Raw genomic sequence first — 17,695 nt, forward strand, 5'->3', positions numbered from 1 at the left:
TTATAAAAAAAAAAATATCTACTGCAATGTCAAATCGAATTTTTACATTGAATATTTCACTCGATTTCTCTTGGAATGATTTTCCAATTTTACTGTAATTTAAAAACCAAAAACCATAGATACTTGAAATTTACACCAATTGTTTATTTTATCATTTCTTATAGTTAATAAAACTTTTAACATTTTCAACAATACATCCAATCTTTTTTTAAACTTAATAAACTTTCAGCCTTTATAATAAAGTGGTTGGTTAATGTATTGTAAATATTTTTTATATATAATAGGTACATTTAAATATGCTATTCAGTACAAAATATAATTATGTATGGCCATACGTGAATTACTTTTTAGTTAACCATAAAATATACTAGTTATTATCTTGAAATGAACCATTACTTCCAAAAAGTGTATTACGTCATAGGTAATGTGGTCTAGATTTAGGAATAAACAATGATAAAACAAATATTTATGATAATAATTAATTTTGTAACGTATATAATTTATGAACTTGAAACATAATTATTTGTATAACATTATTGAAAAATAAATAATAATTTCTTTCTAACATCAATAATAATAATAAACAGCTGATCATAATTATAGACAAACAGTGCATTCAAAGCATATTAACATTATTTTTTAAAAACAATTTTCAATATATAACATGGTCATAATGTTATTTAATATAAAAATAGTAACAAAACATTTAAAACAGATGTCAAGTAAAAATTTCTCGTGAGAAAAATAATATATCTAGTGGTTTTATTTAGTAATAGAAGTTATAACGAAGAATGCATTTTCTAAAGTAAAACTAACTTTATCATAATATATTTAATAGTAATAAATACGTAGTATAAATAGTATAGACATTAAACATTATTACTGACAAAGTTAAGTTGGTATCAAGCTATCTTAAAAGTTATTTATTAATATTAAATATAATATCGATTAACAACTAAGACAGGCTAACAGAAACTATTTGCGGTAAATTATATAAATGAAATATAAATATACTGTGTGTTCCAAAAAACAGGGTATACTTTATCACTCATTACCCTGTAAAAAGTTTTCAATTCTGTTTGCAGGACATTAAACTAGACTAATGGACCATACATTTCTGTGACTTACAATTTTTTTAACTCATATATTTTGTGCATACGCAACAAAACTTCATTTCTTTAAATAGCAATCCCTATTTTAAATATCATTTTTAGATTGATCAATTTTTTCAAGACATTTTGATGAATCAACTTTTATTATAAACTCAAAATTGGCAAATTAGAGTAATAGTTACAAATTTAAAAATCTTATTAGATTTGAATATTTATTTATATACATATTTTTTAAATTGTTTGTACTATTTCCTTCTAAACACTGTGATATAATAAAAAATTATTATCATAAAGTAATAAATTATTTACTATTTATAAATTATTATTTCATTTTATTGTTACACATGTCGATAATGTTGAACTCTACACAACGGAGGGACTTCTGAACATTTTATTGAATAGTTTATATTTGTAATTTCTGTTAATAAAAATCTTTAGTATTGTTAAAATAATAAGAAATTTAGAATTTTATTTTCTGAAAATACTTGTTTAAATTATGTTATTCATAATGTGTAACAATAAAATGGAATAATAATTTATAAATAGGAAATAATATTAACAATTAAAAATAAAATAAAAATAAATATCCAAATTTAATAAGATTTTTAAATTATACCTTTAATTTAACTTATTTGAGTTAACAAAAATTAATTAATCAAAATAGCTGAAAAAAAATTGATCAATCAGAAAATTATATTTAAAATAAGGGATGCCATTTAAGAAAAAAATTAAGTTTTGTTGCGTGTGCGCAAAATACAAGAGTTAAAAAAAATGTTAAGAGGACGCTACACCTGCATATGTTGTCTTTGTCTTACAAGTGCGTAACATAGCAAATGTTCTGTTGAGCATAAATTTTGCCATGTTACGCACTTGTAAGACAGAGACAACATATGCGGGTGTAGTGTCCTCTTAAGTCATAGAAATTTATGGTCCGTTAGTATAATTTAATGTCCCGCAAACAGAATTGAAAAATATTTACAGGGTAATGAGTGATAAAGTGTATACTGTTTTTTGGGACACACTAATACTAGTAGCTCTAATTGAAGATGAAACTATTGAAGTAAAATGCTTTATTAAATATTTATAATACTAGAGGTTTGATGGATTAAAAATATTTTTTGTGATTTTAATAATTAGTTAGTACAATGGTAACAAAACAACGACCAAAATTTTTATAAGTGTTGTTTAATAAAATAAATTCAAATTAAGCTATGTATGGCACTACATAAAAAGTACAATTATTTTCATTACTAGGAACTCATTAATACATAATAACAAAGTAGCAAACCACACAATTATTGCTATATTTAATAACAGTGATAATAATAAAAGGTGATAAAAAAAATTCTATAATACATTATATTAGTAATTAAAATAGTTTAAATAGAATGTTGTTTTGTATCAATAATGTATAATATTTATAAATCTAGCAGTGAAAGTTACTTTTCAACAAGGTGTTTGTTATGATTTTAAACAGTAAATAAAAACTCTATTATCGGAATGTTATGTTGTTGACATATAGTAAAAAATAATCTTGTTTACGATATAAATTTAGTCAGATAGAGCATTGTAGATTTTTTGTGCACGCACTCGAATTTCTTCATTTTTATGCTGTTTCATCAGTACTAAGCTTTTTGTGCGTATTTTCTCTACCACGTTAACACCATAAATATTAGCATACCTGCTAAACAAACTGATATATTATATATAAAATTATAAAACATTTACATTTATATTTTTTCATTAAAACTAATTCTATTACAAGAGCTATTAGGTATAATTATTAAGTATATATTAAATACCGAGTATACTGAAAAATGTATAAGTATTTAGTTTCACAAGGAGTTTTATTATTATTATATAACTATTGTTTTAATTATTTTTTTCTATAAGTGCTTAAAATTTAATTTTTAATATACTAAATTTGTCATAATCAAATTATAATATATTATAATATTGGAATTATTTTTATATTTAACATCTTATAGGTTTAAAAATCGAATACAAATAAGTTTATAAATTGTTATAGTTTTTTATAGACACTGAATTTTCCAAAATATATCAACTTACTTAAAGCTAGTAATAACTAATAAGAATTTAAAATATTTGAAATTATTTATTTATAAATGTCGAACAAATTGATGTTCCTTTCAAAACCACAACAACTCAAATTATAACAAATCAGAGTTATGTACAATTTCTTATTATGATATTAGTTTAAGAACGCAATGAATTATAGTAAAAATATTGTCTATGGAAGAGTTCTTTCAATATTATAATTTACGTTACATAATGAATCAGTATAGAAAATATATTATATTAAAAAAAACTATTTTTGAATAGTCATAGATTTGAACTAGGGCGTAAAATACTTATGCTCAGTAAAAAATTTTGAAAATTTACACTATCAATTTTCAAGTTGAATTCATAGAAATTTAAATTTTTTTTAAATACACATTTCTTTTAACATGTGTTAAAATTTCATATTTTTACAACATTTGTGGTATCTTTTGAATTAAAAAATATAAAATTTTTTCAGTTTTTATAGCTCAGGCTTGAAAATTTAATACAATCTGTTGACAAGTAGTTCTTGTCAAAATTCAAAAATTTTAATGATATATGATAAAAAATTTGTTTGAAATAAGTATAGTTATTTTGATGTGATTATGTGATTAAAAAAAAATATGTACAGGGATTTGAAATTCTTTGCTACTACATATAACATTATATTATAATATGCTATACACAATTAAATCTTGTAAATATTTAGATTTATTTTAAGCTATACCAGTTACTAATAGATAGTAACATAATAATGATGAAATCATTATAGTATAGATATTATATTATGATATTTGTTTTTTTGCAAAAATGTATTCAACCTATATTTTATTATTAATAAAAAATAATTTACAGTTAGAAATATAAATGCATTGTAAAATATCTTTAGATTGGCAGTATCTAGTAAGAATCAATGTTTGTTCACAATGATTTATCATTAAATTTAAATTTAACACAACCTTACACAATACATACTCAGCTAAAAAAATTAGCATTGTAGCATTGTCAATAAGAGATAAGTTCCTATTCAAATTTAAGAAATGTTTGATATTATATCAAAGAAGTAGAGGAAAATAGACATAACACTATTGAAAAATGCATTTTTATAATATGTTGATTAATGGTATAAACGTTATTTACATTGTAGCCCCTGAAATTTACTTGGTATATAATAAATATACAACGTACAGGGTTAAGTTATTTCCCGATATAAATACTTGTGTCAATATAAAGTAGAATGATTTTCTGGATTCTATTTTTAATTGAAGATGAAAAATTTTGTTTTTGTCACTTGAGATTTAGATTTTATGTTTTACTTATTTTTAGTATAGCTAAGCAACATGATTCGATCACTTGAGTGAGGCTTCTCAGTTTTTATTTTACAAAACATCTATACTCTACAAGAGATATAAATAATAAAAATGAACGTTTTGACTGAGTTATACATAATGGTACATTTTGGAATATTTCTTTAATTCGAACAATAAAAAACTAACAGAAAAGCAATAAAAAAAATATATTTAATAAATAACTAAAATTTATAGTAATATAAAGGGCTAACATTTGTAAATTATTAATAATTAATAATCACGAAGAAACAATTTTTACAATAGTTAGATACAATACAAGGTTAGGTTCGAAAAAAATAAATTTAGTTAAAGTATATTTTAAGAGGATGTTAGCGTACTATTTGTTTTCTCTCTCTCTAGCCCACTCACATCATAGACAAAATATATTTACACAGAATCATTTTTTTTTTTATGTTTTTAAGTAATCTCAGAGTAAAATCAACCATTACAAAATAGATAAAGAATAATAATTTTGAAGGAATGACATATCGATATTATATTTTATTGTTATTTGATTTTATATTTGACTTTCAAAATAAACAAAAATTGTTGAGTATTTAAATAATGTTTAAATTGTTTGGAGACATTATTTAGACAAATTGATATGTCATTTCCTCTTTATCGTTTTTGTGTATTGGGTGATTTTACTCTAAGATCAATTATAAACATAGAAAAAATTATTCTGCATAAATGCATTTTATCTATTTTAAGAGTGGGCCAAAGACCCAGAAAACAAATAGTGTGCCGATATTCTTTTAAGGGAAAAGAATTTAGGGAATAATACCCAAAGTTGAAACGTCATAAAACATATTGTTTTATTTATTAAAATAACTATGTACTAATGATTTTGAAGGTTTTAAGTTTTGAGTCATAACAAAAATGTATTTAAGCTTTGAACAATTTTTACACTTACATAGTATCAGGGGCTGCGGCTTTGTCTTCCACAGGCAAATCTAATACAGGATCCAATTCCATAGCTTTTACGGCATCAGTAAGATTACTAAATAATGTTACAACTCTAAGTAGAATATCCTCATTTTCATTCAAGTTCAACATGGATAATAGTTTTTTGGGAGCCTAATACAAAATAAACAATATGTATTAATATATTATATACCTTGATTATTTTTGATATTAGAAGATGACTGAGTATAAAAAATTAATTTCAAACAACATCTTCATTATACTTCTATATATATATGAATGGAGTATGACATAAATAAAAACCATGATACATATATTATGAATAATAAATAACATACTTGTCCACCTAAAAGATGTGGAATCATATCATCATTACAAGATAAGTTGATTAGTAGTTTTAAGCATTGAAGAACAACTTTGTTATTTTGACTTTCTAATAAACTATATAATGTATGTATAGCCGGTTGTAGTTCACTATGCCACATATGGAATACTGCAATATTGGTCAAAGTGGATAAACAATTGTAAATAATCTCATCCGAATCCATCATTTTCATTAGAGCTAATAACATTGGAATTGTTTCCTATAAATCATATTATTATATTCATTAAAATAACAATATACATCAGTTAGTACACAGTTAGGATTTTAAACATTAAAAATTAATTTATATTATTTTTAAATTTCCATTTTTTGTTTTACCTTCATTTCTTTTGAATTATTTTTGTTTAAAGCTAAATTTCCTAATGCCACAAGTGCAGTTATTTGAACAGATTCTTCAGGATGATAAATCAATTGCTGAAGTTGACTCAAGTATCCAGCTTCCCTCATTATTTCCTTAAAATTAAAATAATGTATACAATTTTTAGGGATTGTAAAAATTGTTTTATTCCAATTGATTTTAAATCCTGTTACAATACTAACATATTACTTGGAAAATTAATTTTATTATAATACTATGAGGGATGTGTATATATTTTAATGAAATGTACAGGATATAATATACCAATAGATGTCATTATTTCTTCAAAAATCATCATGAAGGTCAATAAATTTTAGTATCCTAAGCACATTGTTTGTAGGTTGATAATCTGATGTTGCCAGGTTGGCAAAGTAAGGCAGGTGAGTCACAACATCCCATCTAAACGAACAGGGTCTTGAGTGAGCGAGGCAGTTGAAGTATGGCGTTATTATCAAGAAATTACACACCTCAAGTCAGCATTCCCTATTATTTTTTTCAACCTTTTAAGAAGACGCCACACCCATACGTGATGTCTCGGTCTTACAAATGTATGACATAGAAAAAACTGCTTTGCACAGGATAGAACCACATAGGCTGTAGGTCCAAGCTATAAGCAACCAAATATTCACACTATAAAGAGAAGAAAATTTACTGTTTATTGAGTGAAAATTTGGTTGCTAAGCTTGGACTACAGCCTGAGTGGTTCTATTCAGTACAAAAAGCTATCTATTTATAAATATACACATTTTAAGTCTAATTTATAAATCTGTTCTACTATAATAAAAAAATATCAAGATAGATAAATATAACTGTTTTTATTTTATATAAAGGAGTTTTGAAAAATATAATAATATTCATACTTGGTTTGGTGTAAATGTTGCTAAATTACTAACAGTTACAAGTACTTTTTCAAGTACTAGAATATCTCTAGATCCCATCAATGATAATAAATTTTTAGCTTCATTCGGTTCCATAGGTCTTAAAAAATTAGACATAAGTTTTTGATTAAATAATTATTTAATAAATAATATACTAGTAAAAATGTTTATATTTACCTATTTAACAAAGATGGTTGGTTAATCTTTTCAAATTCTTCCATATCTTGATTAGACTGGCTGACAGAAAGTCTGTGTTCACCTGGTTGAGGGGATTTTCTTCTTAATGACCTGTTGGAACTTTTTCTTCTTAACTGTGTGCCAAAATTTGATTCCAACGCATAATTATCACACAGCCTTAGGTTTTCTGTGGATCGACTTCCTAATATATGTCTAGCGTCTACAGGACTCATTATTCTAGGTGAATTCCACGGGGACGCCTAAATCATAAAAGTAAAAAATTATATACATAGATAATACATTAAACAGATACATTATTTTTTTTGTAAATATTCAAAATTGTATTGAAGTATCCATTTAATTATTAAATTTTCATGATTAGTACATTTTATAAGGGTAGTATTCAAAAACATGACTTCAAATACTGAATTTTGAATAATATTGTTTGAAAGTAAATAGTTTATGCCTACAAAAAATCCCTCATTATTATTGCAATAATTTTTTTCCTTGTGTATTCCTAAAAATAATTACAATAATATACACTTTTTAAATCATCAACTTAATCTTATGTTTATTGTATGTACCTAAGTATAAAGTAAATATTAAAGGCAATTAAATATAATTTCTTTGTATCAGAATTGCCATCATTTCTATAGTTTATTTAGTCATGAAAAGTTAGCAGCTCGTCAAAAGGCTTAATGTCAATAATCTTTGATTGTACTCAACAACTTTTTATTGCATGTAACAAAAAGTCGGTTTTTGCTAAAGATTTGTGCAAGGCATTGATGGCAGCAAATATTCCTTTTGACACCATTTATAACACAGAATTACGATAGTTTCTTGAGAAGTACACACTTAATGCTGAACCTTCTGAAACTACTTTAAGGAAAACATACATTGATAATTCCTACGACAAATTGATGAAATTAGGCAACTTATTACAGGATAAAAATGTGGGTATTAATAGACGAAACAACAGATGTAGAAGGAACGTATATCGCATACGTTGTTGTAGGAATTCTTTTTTTTTTTTTATGGTTAGGGTTTCGACAACTGAGGTCATTAGCCTGGGGAACTGTAGGGGAAGGTACTGTAAGGTTTTAACTCGTGGGTTTTTGGCAGAATTTTGAATGGGCACCCGTGGGTTTCTGCCATGCCCGGTTGGGGGTCGGCGGCCTCTCTCTCCAGACATCGCGAAATGCCCAAAGAGCGATGCCACCCGTGACCGAGATTCGAACCGGCGACTGCGTGCGTCGCAACCGACGCCTTAGTCTGCTCGGCCACTCCACCCCCAGGAATTCTTTTGTCAGATGATCCTGAGAAAATTGTTCTTCTGACAACAGAAGTACTTGAAAATGCTAATTTCTTTGCAATAACAAAATTATTTTATAATGTCATATTTTAATTTTATACTAACCGTACTAACTGTGTATGTCACAATGATATATTACTATTTTAGTTTGATGCAGCATCTTTCATGAAAAAAGCAGGCGACACTATTAAAGTTATTTATATTTATATCGGTATTGAGTTACAAATTATGAAACAATTGTTGCAAATAGTTGTACATTTTATGAAAACATTTGGTAATTATAAGGCTATGTGGGAGTTGGAGCCAACTTCACACATGTAAATTTTATATTGAAAAGTTTAACTATATAAAATTAAAGAAACGGACCTACAAGTTAGGTTGTATTTCAATTGAAAAAAGCGGGTAAGTGGATATCACTCTGGAATAGAGCAGGTTCAGTGGTTGAATTGGGAGATGACGCAGAGGGACTGAGCTACTCTTCATTTTTCTTCAAATTATAGCGTACCCAGTGCTCGAATTGGGAAAAATTAAGTAGAGGAGCTCAATCCAACGATTTAAAAATTGCACTCCAAGTGCACAATTAATCAAAATAGACCCGTGGGGGAAAATCCCCCCACACCCCCCACCTTGCGTACATTTTGAATACCTACCACTTTTCACCTACACATATTTGAATTCAAAATATAATATAATATATTTTCATAACAATATCTATACCTTACATGTTAAGATAACAAGAAAAATTATAATAATCTACATGTTTATTGAATATATAAAACTGATAACAATATTAATGTTTTTGATTTAAAAGAGACCACATATTTTGGTAGGTATGTTCTTCATCGTTTACATTTCTTTTTGGCCAGCATACTTTGTCGGCTGATCTATTACCGTTGCATATCCGAGATGTAACATAATAGTTCGGTAAGATCTTACTCTATGTTTGAAACACGATTTTTTTAGATAGTACTATCACACACTAGTATCTGTACACCGTATCCTCAACTGTATCTATTCTGTGGACAGTAGAAAAGCACGGTTGTAGATATTAAACCGTGTAGAAAAGATATAATAAATTATTAAACTATAATATCAAAAATAATTATGATTTGAAAAACAAAAAAATTTTTATTTAATTGACATCAATTAAAAATCCATATTTTAATAAAAATTATTTCGGACAGAAGTTTGTACCGTCCCCTTGTCTAAGTAAAAAAAATAGTAGGGGAACTCCGTCTCCCTGCGCACCCCCCAATTTGAGCACGAGTGCACCCTTTTATTATATTTAACAAGGAATAGAGTTACTATTCAATTGATTTGCTTAATTGTTTAACTTCATTTACAGTCCACCTACTTTTTTTTCCAATTCAATTACTGAGTAGGTTACTGTAATGAATGATATTAAATTTAAATTTAATAATATACAGTGAAACCTGTATATAACGGACAGTCGCGGGACCAAAATAATTGTCCGTTATAGACAGGTGTCCGTTGCAGACAGGTTTCAATGTTTTAAAAATTACAATTTGTATGTACATTTGTATTGCTTTTTATTTATAATATGTATTAGGTATAATCTGTATTAATATGTATTATATATTATACATATACATTATAAATTTTATTTTAATTATTATTTTTATATTACATGTAATACATACATGTAATACAATGACACATTACATATAAATTTATTAATTATTTCTTAAAAAATGATTCTATTGATGTTTGTTTTTTGTGCTTCGATTTGGTAATTTCCAACTTGTGATGGATAATTATGGATAATGTAATTGGTCGTAATCTGTGTTTTCACTTAATGTCCTAATTGCGCTTCTTATCAACGTAGTATGTATGTATTTTTGTCGTTATGAAATTGTCGAATAAAATATTAGTGTCCGCGTTCGTAATAGGAGTCCGTTATAGACAGGTCAAAATACATTGGAATGCCTATCTTTTGCTGGGACCTGGTCATTTTGTCCGTTAAGAGAGGTGTCCGTTAAGTCAGGTTTCACTATAATATCATTGTGTACGAAAAACGATTCTGAGTGGAGACAGATTGTCAGTCAAGGATATGTTATATTATATTAAATTAATTGTAATTATTTCAAAAAATTTATTTTCAAAAAAAAAAAAAAAAAAAATGAAAAATGTAGGTACCTATAAAATAAATTTCAATTTTTTTTTTTTTATGGTTAGGGCGTCAACAACAGAGGTCATTAGCCTGGGGAACTGTAGGGGAAGGTACTGTAAGGTTTTAATTTGTGGGTTTTTTTTGGCAGAATTTTGAATGGGCACCCGTGGGTTTCTGCCATAACCGGTTGGGGGCCGGCGGAAATTTCAAATTTATCAAATCAGATTTATTAAGTATCTGATTCACTCAGTCATTCATAGTAGGTATATACCATTTATTATAAAGTATAAATATAAGTGATTTAAGACATTAACTATTAAAATTAGAATATAAAGTTTAATCTAAAAATTTCAATTACCCACAAATAATATTTTTAAATTACAACAATATAACTAAAATTGTTATTCTTGGTTATTTAATTTCATCCAAATCTTAACTTAAAATAACTATTTAAAAAAAAACTGTGTTTGCATAGCTTTTAGATTTTAGACTTAAAATTATAGTTTATATCACTATAGTCTTTAGATTTTTTTTTTGTTACACAATTCACTTTTTATGTGAAACCTTGTTTTAAATTTTCAATCTTTAGCTATTAAAGTTAAACGTTTTATACATTTTCAACAATTACATAATTTGTTATTTTTCAATTACATAAATTTTGTCAAAAATTGAATTTTAAACGGTTATAAAAAAAAGACGTGCCTATGTATTTTAAAATATTTTCTAACTGCTATTATATTAATTTATGGAGAACCTTGTATTAAATTTCAAGATTTTTGACCCAATGAATACAATTTTATTGACATTTATAGAATAAAAAACTAAAAATTTCAAATGTCTATAAAAACTTAAAAATTGTTGAAATATATTGAACATTTTATCAAGTATAAGAATTGATAAAATAAACATATGGGGCAAATTTCAAGTTTCTAAAGATTTTGAATAACAACAAAATAAGAATATCGGCACAAGAGAAATTAAGTGAAAATCCAATGTTGTAAATGCTTATAAAAATTTAAAATAAATTGTTAATTTTGATGATTTTTACGTATTTTGTCAAAATTCAAACTTTCAATGCTTATTACAAAAAATGTTGACAATGGATTTTTAATATTTTTTAACTACCGCTGTGACAATATATAACAGGGTTGTCCAACTGGCGGACCGCGGGCCGGATGCGGCCCGCGATGCTATTAACTGTGGCCCGCATAAAGTTTTACGGAAATCATATATTATTTATTATTAATTAGTGTATGGCCCGCAACCAGATCAGAGGTTTAAGTTTTGGCCCTTGAGGCCTTGCAAGTTGGACACCCCTGATATATAAGAAGCCTTGTATTAAAATTTGAACCTTTTTTATCCAAGGAATAAAACTTTAATGTAATTTATAAAAAAAAAAACCTAAAATGATTGAAAATTTCAAATGTCTATAAATAACTTGAAAAGATTTTAAATATTTTGAAAATTCTATCAAGTAAAGAAAATGCCAGTATAAATATTCAGTGAAAATAAAGATTTATTTTTATTAATAATGTTAAAGCCAAATACAAATTTTCTTCTCCAGCAAATAACTTAATGATGGCGGAAAATAGTACTGTTCAATAATTGATATAAGTACGGCATTAAACTTATAATCATTGTCTTTAATATTTATAGTAATTGATGAATTACTTTTGGTTATTAATGACTTTAAATTACTTGTTTATGTCTTGTTTGTGTAAATTATATAATATGTTCTATCGATATAAATTGTGAATTTTGAATATTTAGGTATGAATAGGCTGTTTAATGTTATTGTTCATTACATAATATATGAATAATTTTTTTATATTTTTTCTGAAATGTTTATTGTTATTCATTTATCAAAAGTTGTTTTTAATTTTAATTTAGTATACTGATATGTAACAATGTAACATACGTTTTTCTGCTGTAAATTGATTTTTGTAAATATAGTTTACTCCGTATGAAATAAAATATATTTAAGTATATATTGTATTATTTGTTCATAAAGTCATTTTTGTTTGTTTCTAGAGTAGAGTTGAAAAGTAGCGTTGTTTTTAGTCTAAAAATGAAAAATTATAGACATATCGTTCAATAACTTATTTGTAATTAAATTGTAATTTTTTTAATTTTTTTGATTGTCTCAAGAGTGATTTAAATAATTTATAACAGAAAAGGTATACAATAATATTATTTTCAAGTTTAAGAATATTATTACATGTTGTGTAATTAATGGATAGTAAAGGAGTAGGGGATATTAGGGGAACATCTAACCAACTTTTTTGTTGTTAATATTTCAAGTTAATGCATTTTAACAATATTGTAGATGGAATAAATGTGTACATTGTTTTTTTACAAACTCTAAATCAACTGCCTTCTGAGATATTTTTATAAAAAATTACCAAAAAATAGTCCAAGGCTTGATGTAAAATGTACCTTGGAATTAACACTGATGTCTGATATAAACATAGAGAAGATAAAATTATTTAAATTTCAAACATATTATTTGAAAAATAATAAATTGATCAAGCAATTCAGTATAAAAAGATAATTTATAATCTTAGGTAAGTATCTAGAAGAAAAAATTTATATCATTATATTATTTTAAATGTATAAGGTTTAAAGTTAAATGTTAATATATACTTTACAATTTTACATGAAATGGTTTCTCTTGTAGCCGGTTTACTGATTTTTAAATTATTTGAAGAAAAAACAGTATATATTCTGTGTATTTTAGTATTTTAAGGATTATTAAGAGAATATTTTAAGGTTCTAAGAACATAATAGTACCATATAATCCATAACTGACCAAATAATCTATTATTTTTAATTATTATATAATTTAAATTGATAAAAATAAAAATTTCTTCAGGGTTGATTATTTAATAAAGTAATAAATGCATAGTGAAAGTAATATTATACATAAACAAAACTAAACAGACATTTTTTTATATTATAATTAAAGACTGGATTTAATAGATATTGCAACTTATTTTTATATAAGAAATAAAATCTGATCAAATATGTATAATGTACACGAATCGGACTTATTGCAGTCTGCCTATTGCAATTTTTTACAATTGTGAACAACTTTTAATTTATGTATACTTCACGTAATAAAATACACAAATTATTATTTCTTAGATAATTTTACAATAAAAATATAATTGCAATGTACGTTATTGCAAGATGATTGTTCGTAAAAGTAGAGAAGTATTCAATAGATATGATCATACACTCATAAAAATGTCATAATATTATTAAATATTATTACATCGATAATAATAATTTATTGGCCAACATATTCCAGATATTAACTGGGAAAATAGTTAAAGAAAAATGGTAAAGAAAAATATTATAAAACTATTAAAAGGTACTCAAAGGCTATGGCAGGAAATCGAAATATTAATTTTTATTCAGTTCATAATACAGTAGATTCTTAATATGTTGAACGTCACTATCTCAAACTACTTTGAATTCCCCTTGAAACTACTATTACACTTAATGGTGTATTTCTCTCAATAACTCTATATAAAATTAATCGTTTTTTGTTATATCAAATTCACAAATAATTATTGTGCAATGCATTCAGTATAGTGATTGTGATTTTGTGACAAAATTTTATCAGAAACCATCAAAAATACCAGCGAGAGTGAAGACGAACCACAAAATGAGAAAGAACTCATTATTGAAGTTACAATTCAAAAAGCTAAACATGCTTTAAAAACACTAATGAATTTTGAAACTACTACAGGTATGGAAGATAAGGCCATTTCTGCATTATCTAATTTGGAAAACGACATGCCAGAAAGAAGTAAGCAAACTTCAATCACAGATTTATAAAAAAATAAATAATTTATTCAGTCATTTTAGTATTTCTAATTATGTATTTTAGACATTCGTATTATTTATTATTCATATACATTAAACAACATACATTTATATATATATATATTTTTTTTCTGAATAAAACTCGATATCTCAAACTTTTTTCTGTTCCCCTTGAAATTTGACATAACGAGAATCTACGCATTTTTATACTGCAACTTTGAGTACAATGTTGAATTATTCTTAACGCAATAATAGATATCTGCCCTTTAATTGTAATTAAATAATCTACCAGCTTTTACCAAATATGTAATTTTACTGTATAATGTCATTGGTATACATTTTCGTTCTATACATATATAAATGCATACAAAATAATAAATTAAAATGACTTAATAAAAAAAGGTAGTGTTTAAAATATTTAAATTTAATAAATGAATAAACAGAGACAAAAGAAAATCATAAATTTTTCTGAAAATAAAATTTTTAACAAGTATTCATTTGTATAGAATATAGATAATTAATCTGAATACTTTTTTTAAATTGGTATATAAGTATTTATTCTAAATATGTTTCGTAAGACTTTTATCAACGTCTACAAAGGAGTGTCCTATATTGGGACCATTATAATTAAATATCCCTTTCTAACTGATCTAAATTTTAATATTTCAAGTTAAAGCATAATATTTTAAATATTGTAGGGATAATAAAGCTATAAATAGATCATTTTTCAAAATCCTAAATTAACTGTTTTCTAAAATCATTTTTTTTTTTGTTTAAGGAAAACCAAAAAATTGTCAAAGGTACAGTATGTAATGTACCTAGGAATTTACATCGAGATAAACATAAAAAAAAATCAAATATACTTATTTAAAAATACTAAATTGACCAAGCAATTCAGCTTATATGGATAATTTATAATTTTAGGAACCTATATGAAAAAAATATTGTTCAAACCTTTAAAACTTAGTAATTAATGATTATGTCCAAGGTACCAAAAGCTCATGACTCAGAGTTTTATTGTTTCAAAGTCAATATATTTTAATGTACTGGAACTAGAGACTAATTTTTTCCTTCAATTTTTTGCCTATTATGAAGAAGAAATAAATATGGAATCAAGGTGGCAAGGTATAACACTTCATGTTAATAAATTGGCATTAAATATCATGCAAAATTATTTAAAATGTAAATTATTCATTAATTTTATTAGTATGAAGGCCTATGATTAGTGCTTCAAGAATCTTATAAAACATCCAAGTGTGTGTGAACAAAAATAGTTTTATAACCACCAAACTATACACTAACATTATTTAATGTGATTATTGGTTATAGAATATGAACAATGACTTAATATAAATACAAACCTGTAGGCTTCTAGGTCCCTGCAAGGAATGTTTGTTTGAAGGTGTCTGTATAGCTATCATTGTGTCAGCAAACATTCTTGCCCGCAAATTAAGCTCTTTAATTCTTTGCTGGACAGTCATGGGTCGTAAAAACACACGAGTGGTTTCTGAAGTGTCCAAGTTTCCAAGTAAAACATCGGTCTGTGTTGTCTGGGACAGACGTCGAAAAAACAGGCGTTGATCCTCATGATGGCATCCTACAAGAGAAATATTAGTGGGTTATAAAATGGAAATTGGTAGATAAGTGAGAAGACTGTCTCCGCCGTTTGTGAATTTGTCCAGGTTAACGTGATTGGGCATCAACTTACCATCGTCGTTTTTCCGGCCCAAACGTCGTCCAAACGCGTTCTTTGCAACCGAGTAACCGACATACGCAAAACCAGCAAAAATAGCCGAACACACAGCCACTTTGTTAACCGTGTGGTCGTTGGCAGACGTTGGATTTAAAGCCATTTTTCAATCAAATTAATACCATGTACAAACACTGGCAGGGTTCACGCACAACACTCCAACAGGTTAATCCCGCCGTCGTATTATACCAATTGTAAACGAAGGCTGTCAAACGCGATTACTAAACTACTACAGTGCACTCGACAGACACATGTCTGCGTAGTTGGGCCAACGTAACGAAGAGACGGGATGTACTGACGTCGGAAGGTTTTCAGTCAAGTCGAGGAGTTACCAGAAGAGCAGTCCGCCCATCATATTAACGCTCTTCACTCTTCAGATGATGATAATCTTTCATAGTTCGCACGAACTACGGACACCGAAACGAACGTCATGTGTGGATGTGTGATACTGAAAATAAAAAACGAAAATCATTACTGTTATCAATGTTTCGGCCAATTCGTATTGTCGGTTTATTGTCGCCACTCGCTAGTCACTACGGGCCTACGGCAATAGTATATTCCTGAATCGCATTTCGTGTTCGTCGAAATACAAAATAGGTAAATTAAATTAATTTTTATTTCAGTATATTCGATATCATTATATTTGTAATTTATATCAAAAAGCACGCAGTTTTGGCTGATTTTTATCTTTATTTTTTTTATGTACTATCACGGTAACGGTATAATATAACAAAAAATGCTGAAAAAAAATCATTTCAATATTTAATATTATTGAACTACCTATTTTATTATTATAATCTCAATAATTTCATATACAATAAATTTATTCGAGTTACATACAGAACACAAAGATCGATGAGAATTCTTTAATTTACGGGTTTATTAACACTCATGCAAAATGAGTTATATTCAGATGATTTTTTTTTTTTGTTAAACCTAGAAAAACTTATAAGGAATCTTCTATTTAATTTGCATATTATGCCTATACTCGTATATGTCTAGGGTGTCTATTGATTCGATTCGATTTTATTGAAAATATTCTTTTACAAATTATTATCGAATACTTTATTTTTTAATTTCATATATAATCTATTAGTAGTAGCAAAAGTAAAAGCAAAAAAAAAAAACGTAAAAAATATAGCTATCATTGTATCAAGGTATCCTCTCTGTTATACCTACAGCAGTAAGTTTCGAGTTCGAGTGTATCGTATTCCTAATGTGAGTGTCCGTGCGACCTCACTACACCTTAATACCTGCTAAAAAACATCACCACCGTGGCAATCTATCTGATAAAGACTGTACCTACCTATTCCAGTGGTGGACAAACGGTTGGTGTGGGGGGGAATGGAATAGACCTCTTCCCCAAACTTTTTTTTTCAATATTTATAATTATTTGTGTTATACCAATGTATATATTCTATAATGCA

At 26.4% G+C, this 17,695-nt stretch overlaps 1 protein-coding gene across 3 annotated transcripts; it reads right to left on the bottom strand.

Annotated features, from left to right (window-relative positions):
• Positions 1-465: 465 nt before the first annotated feature.
• LOC107171956 (armadillo repeat-containing protein 10-like) lies at positions 466-16,719 on the bottom strand. Of its 3 annotated transcripts, none has more exons than XM_089218353.1 (8): positions 16,227-16,719; positions 15,880-16,115; positions 7,245-7,504; positions 7,050-7,167; positions 6,150-6,284; positions 5,785-6,030; positions 5,436-5,599; positions 466-2,793 (listed from the first exon to the last, which is right to left on the bottom strand). In XM_089218353.1, the coding sequence occupies exons 1-8, from the start codon at positions 16,369-16,371 to the stop codon at positions 2,664-2,666; spliced, it is 1,434 nt and encodes a 477-aa protein (XP_089074479.1). In that variant the 5' UTR covers positions 16,372-16,719; the 3' UTR covers positions 466-2,663. The 3 variants fall into 3 exon arrangements, with proteins under 3 accessions (XP_089074479.1, XP_089074478.1, XP_089074475.1); XM_089218352.1 differs by having other exon boundaries at positions 466-2,796; XM_089218349.1 differs by having other exon boundaries at positions 466-2,805.
• Positions 16,720-17,695: the final 976 nt, after the last annotated feature.

Source organism: Diuraphis noxia, unplaced genomic scaffold (genome assembly GCF_037042655.1).
Source record: "Diuraphis noxia isolate RWA-SAM2 unplaced genomic scaffold, SU_Dnox_SAM2 contig0001, whole genome shotgun sequence".
NCBI classification, from domain to species: Eukaryota; Metazoa; Arthropoda; class Insecta; order Hemiptera; family Aphididae; genus Diuraphis; species Diuraphis noxia.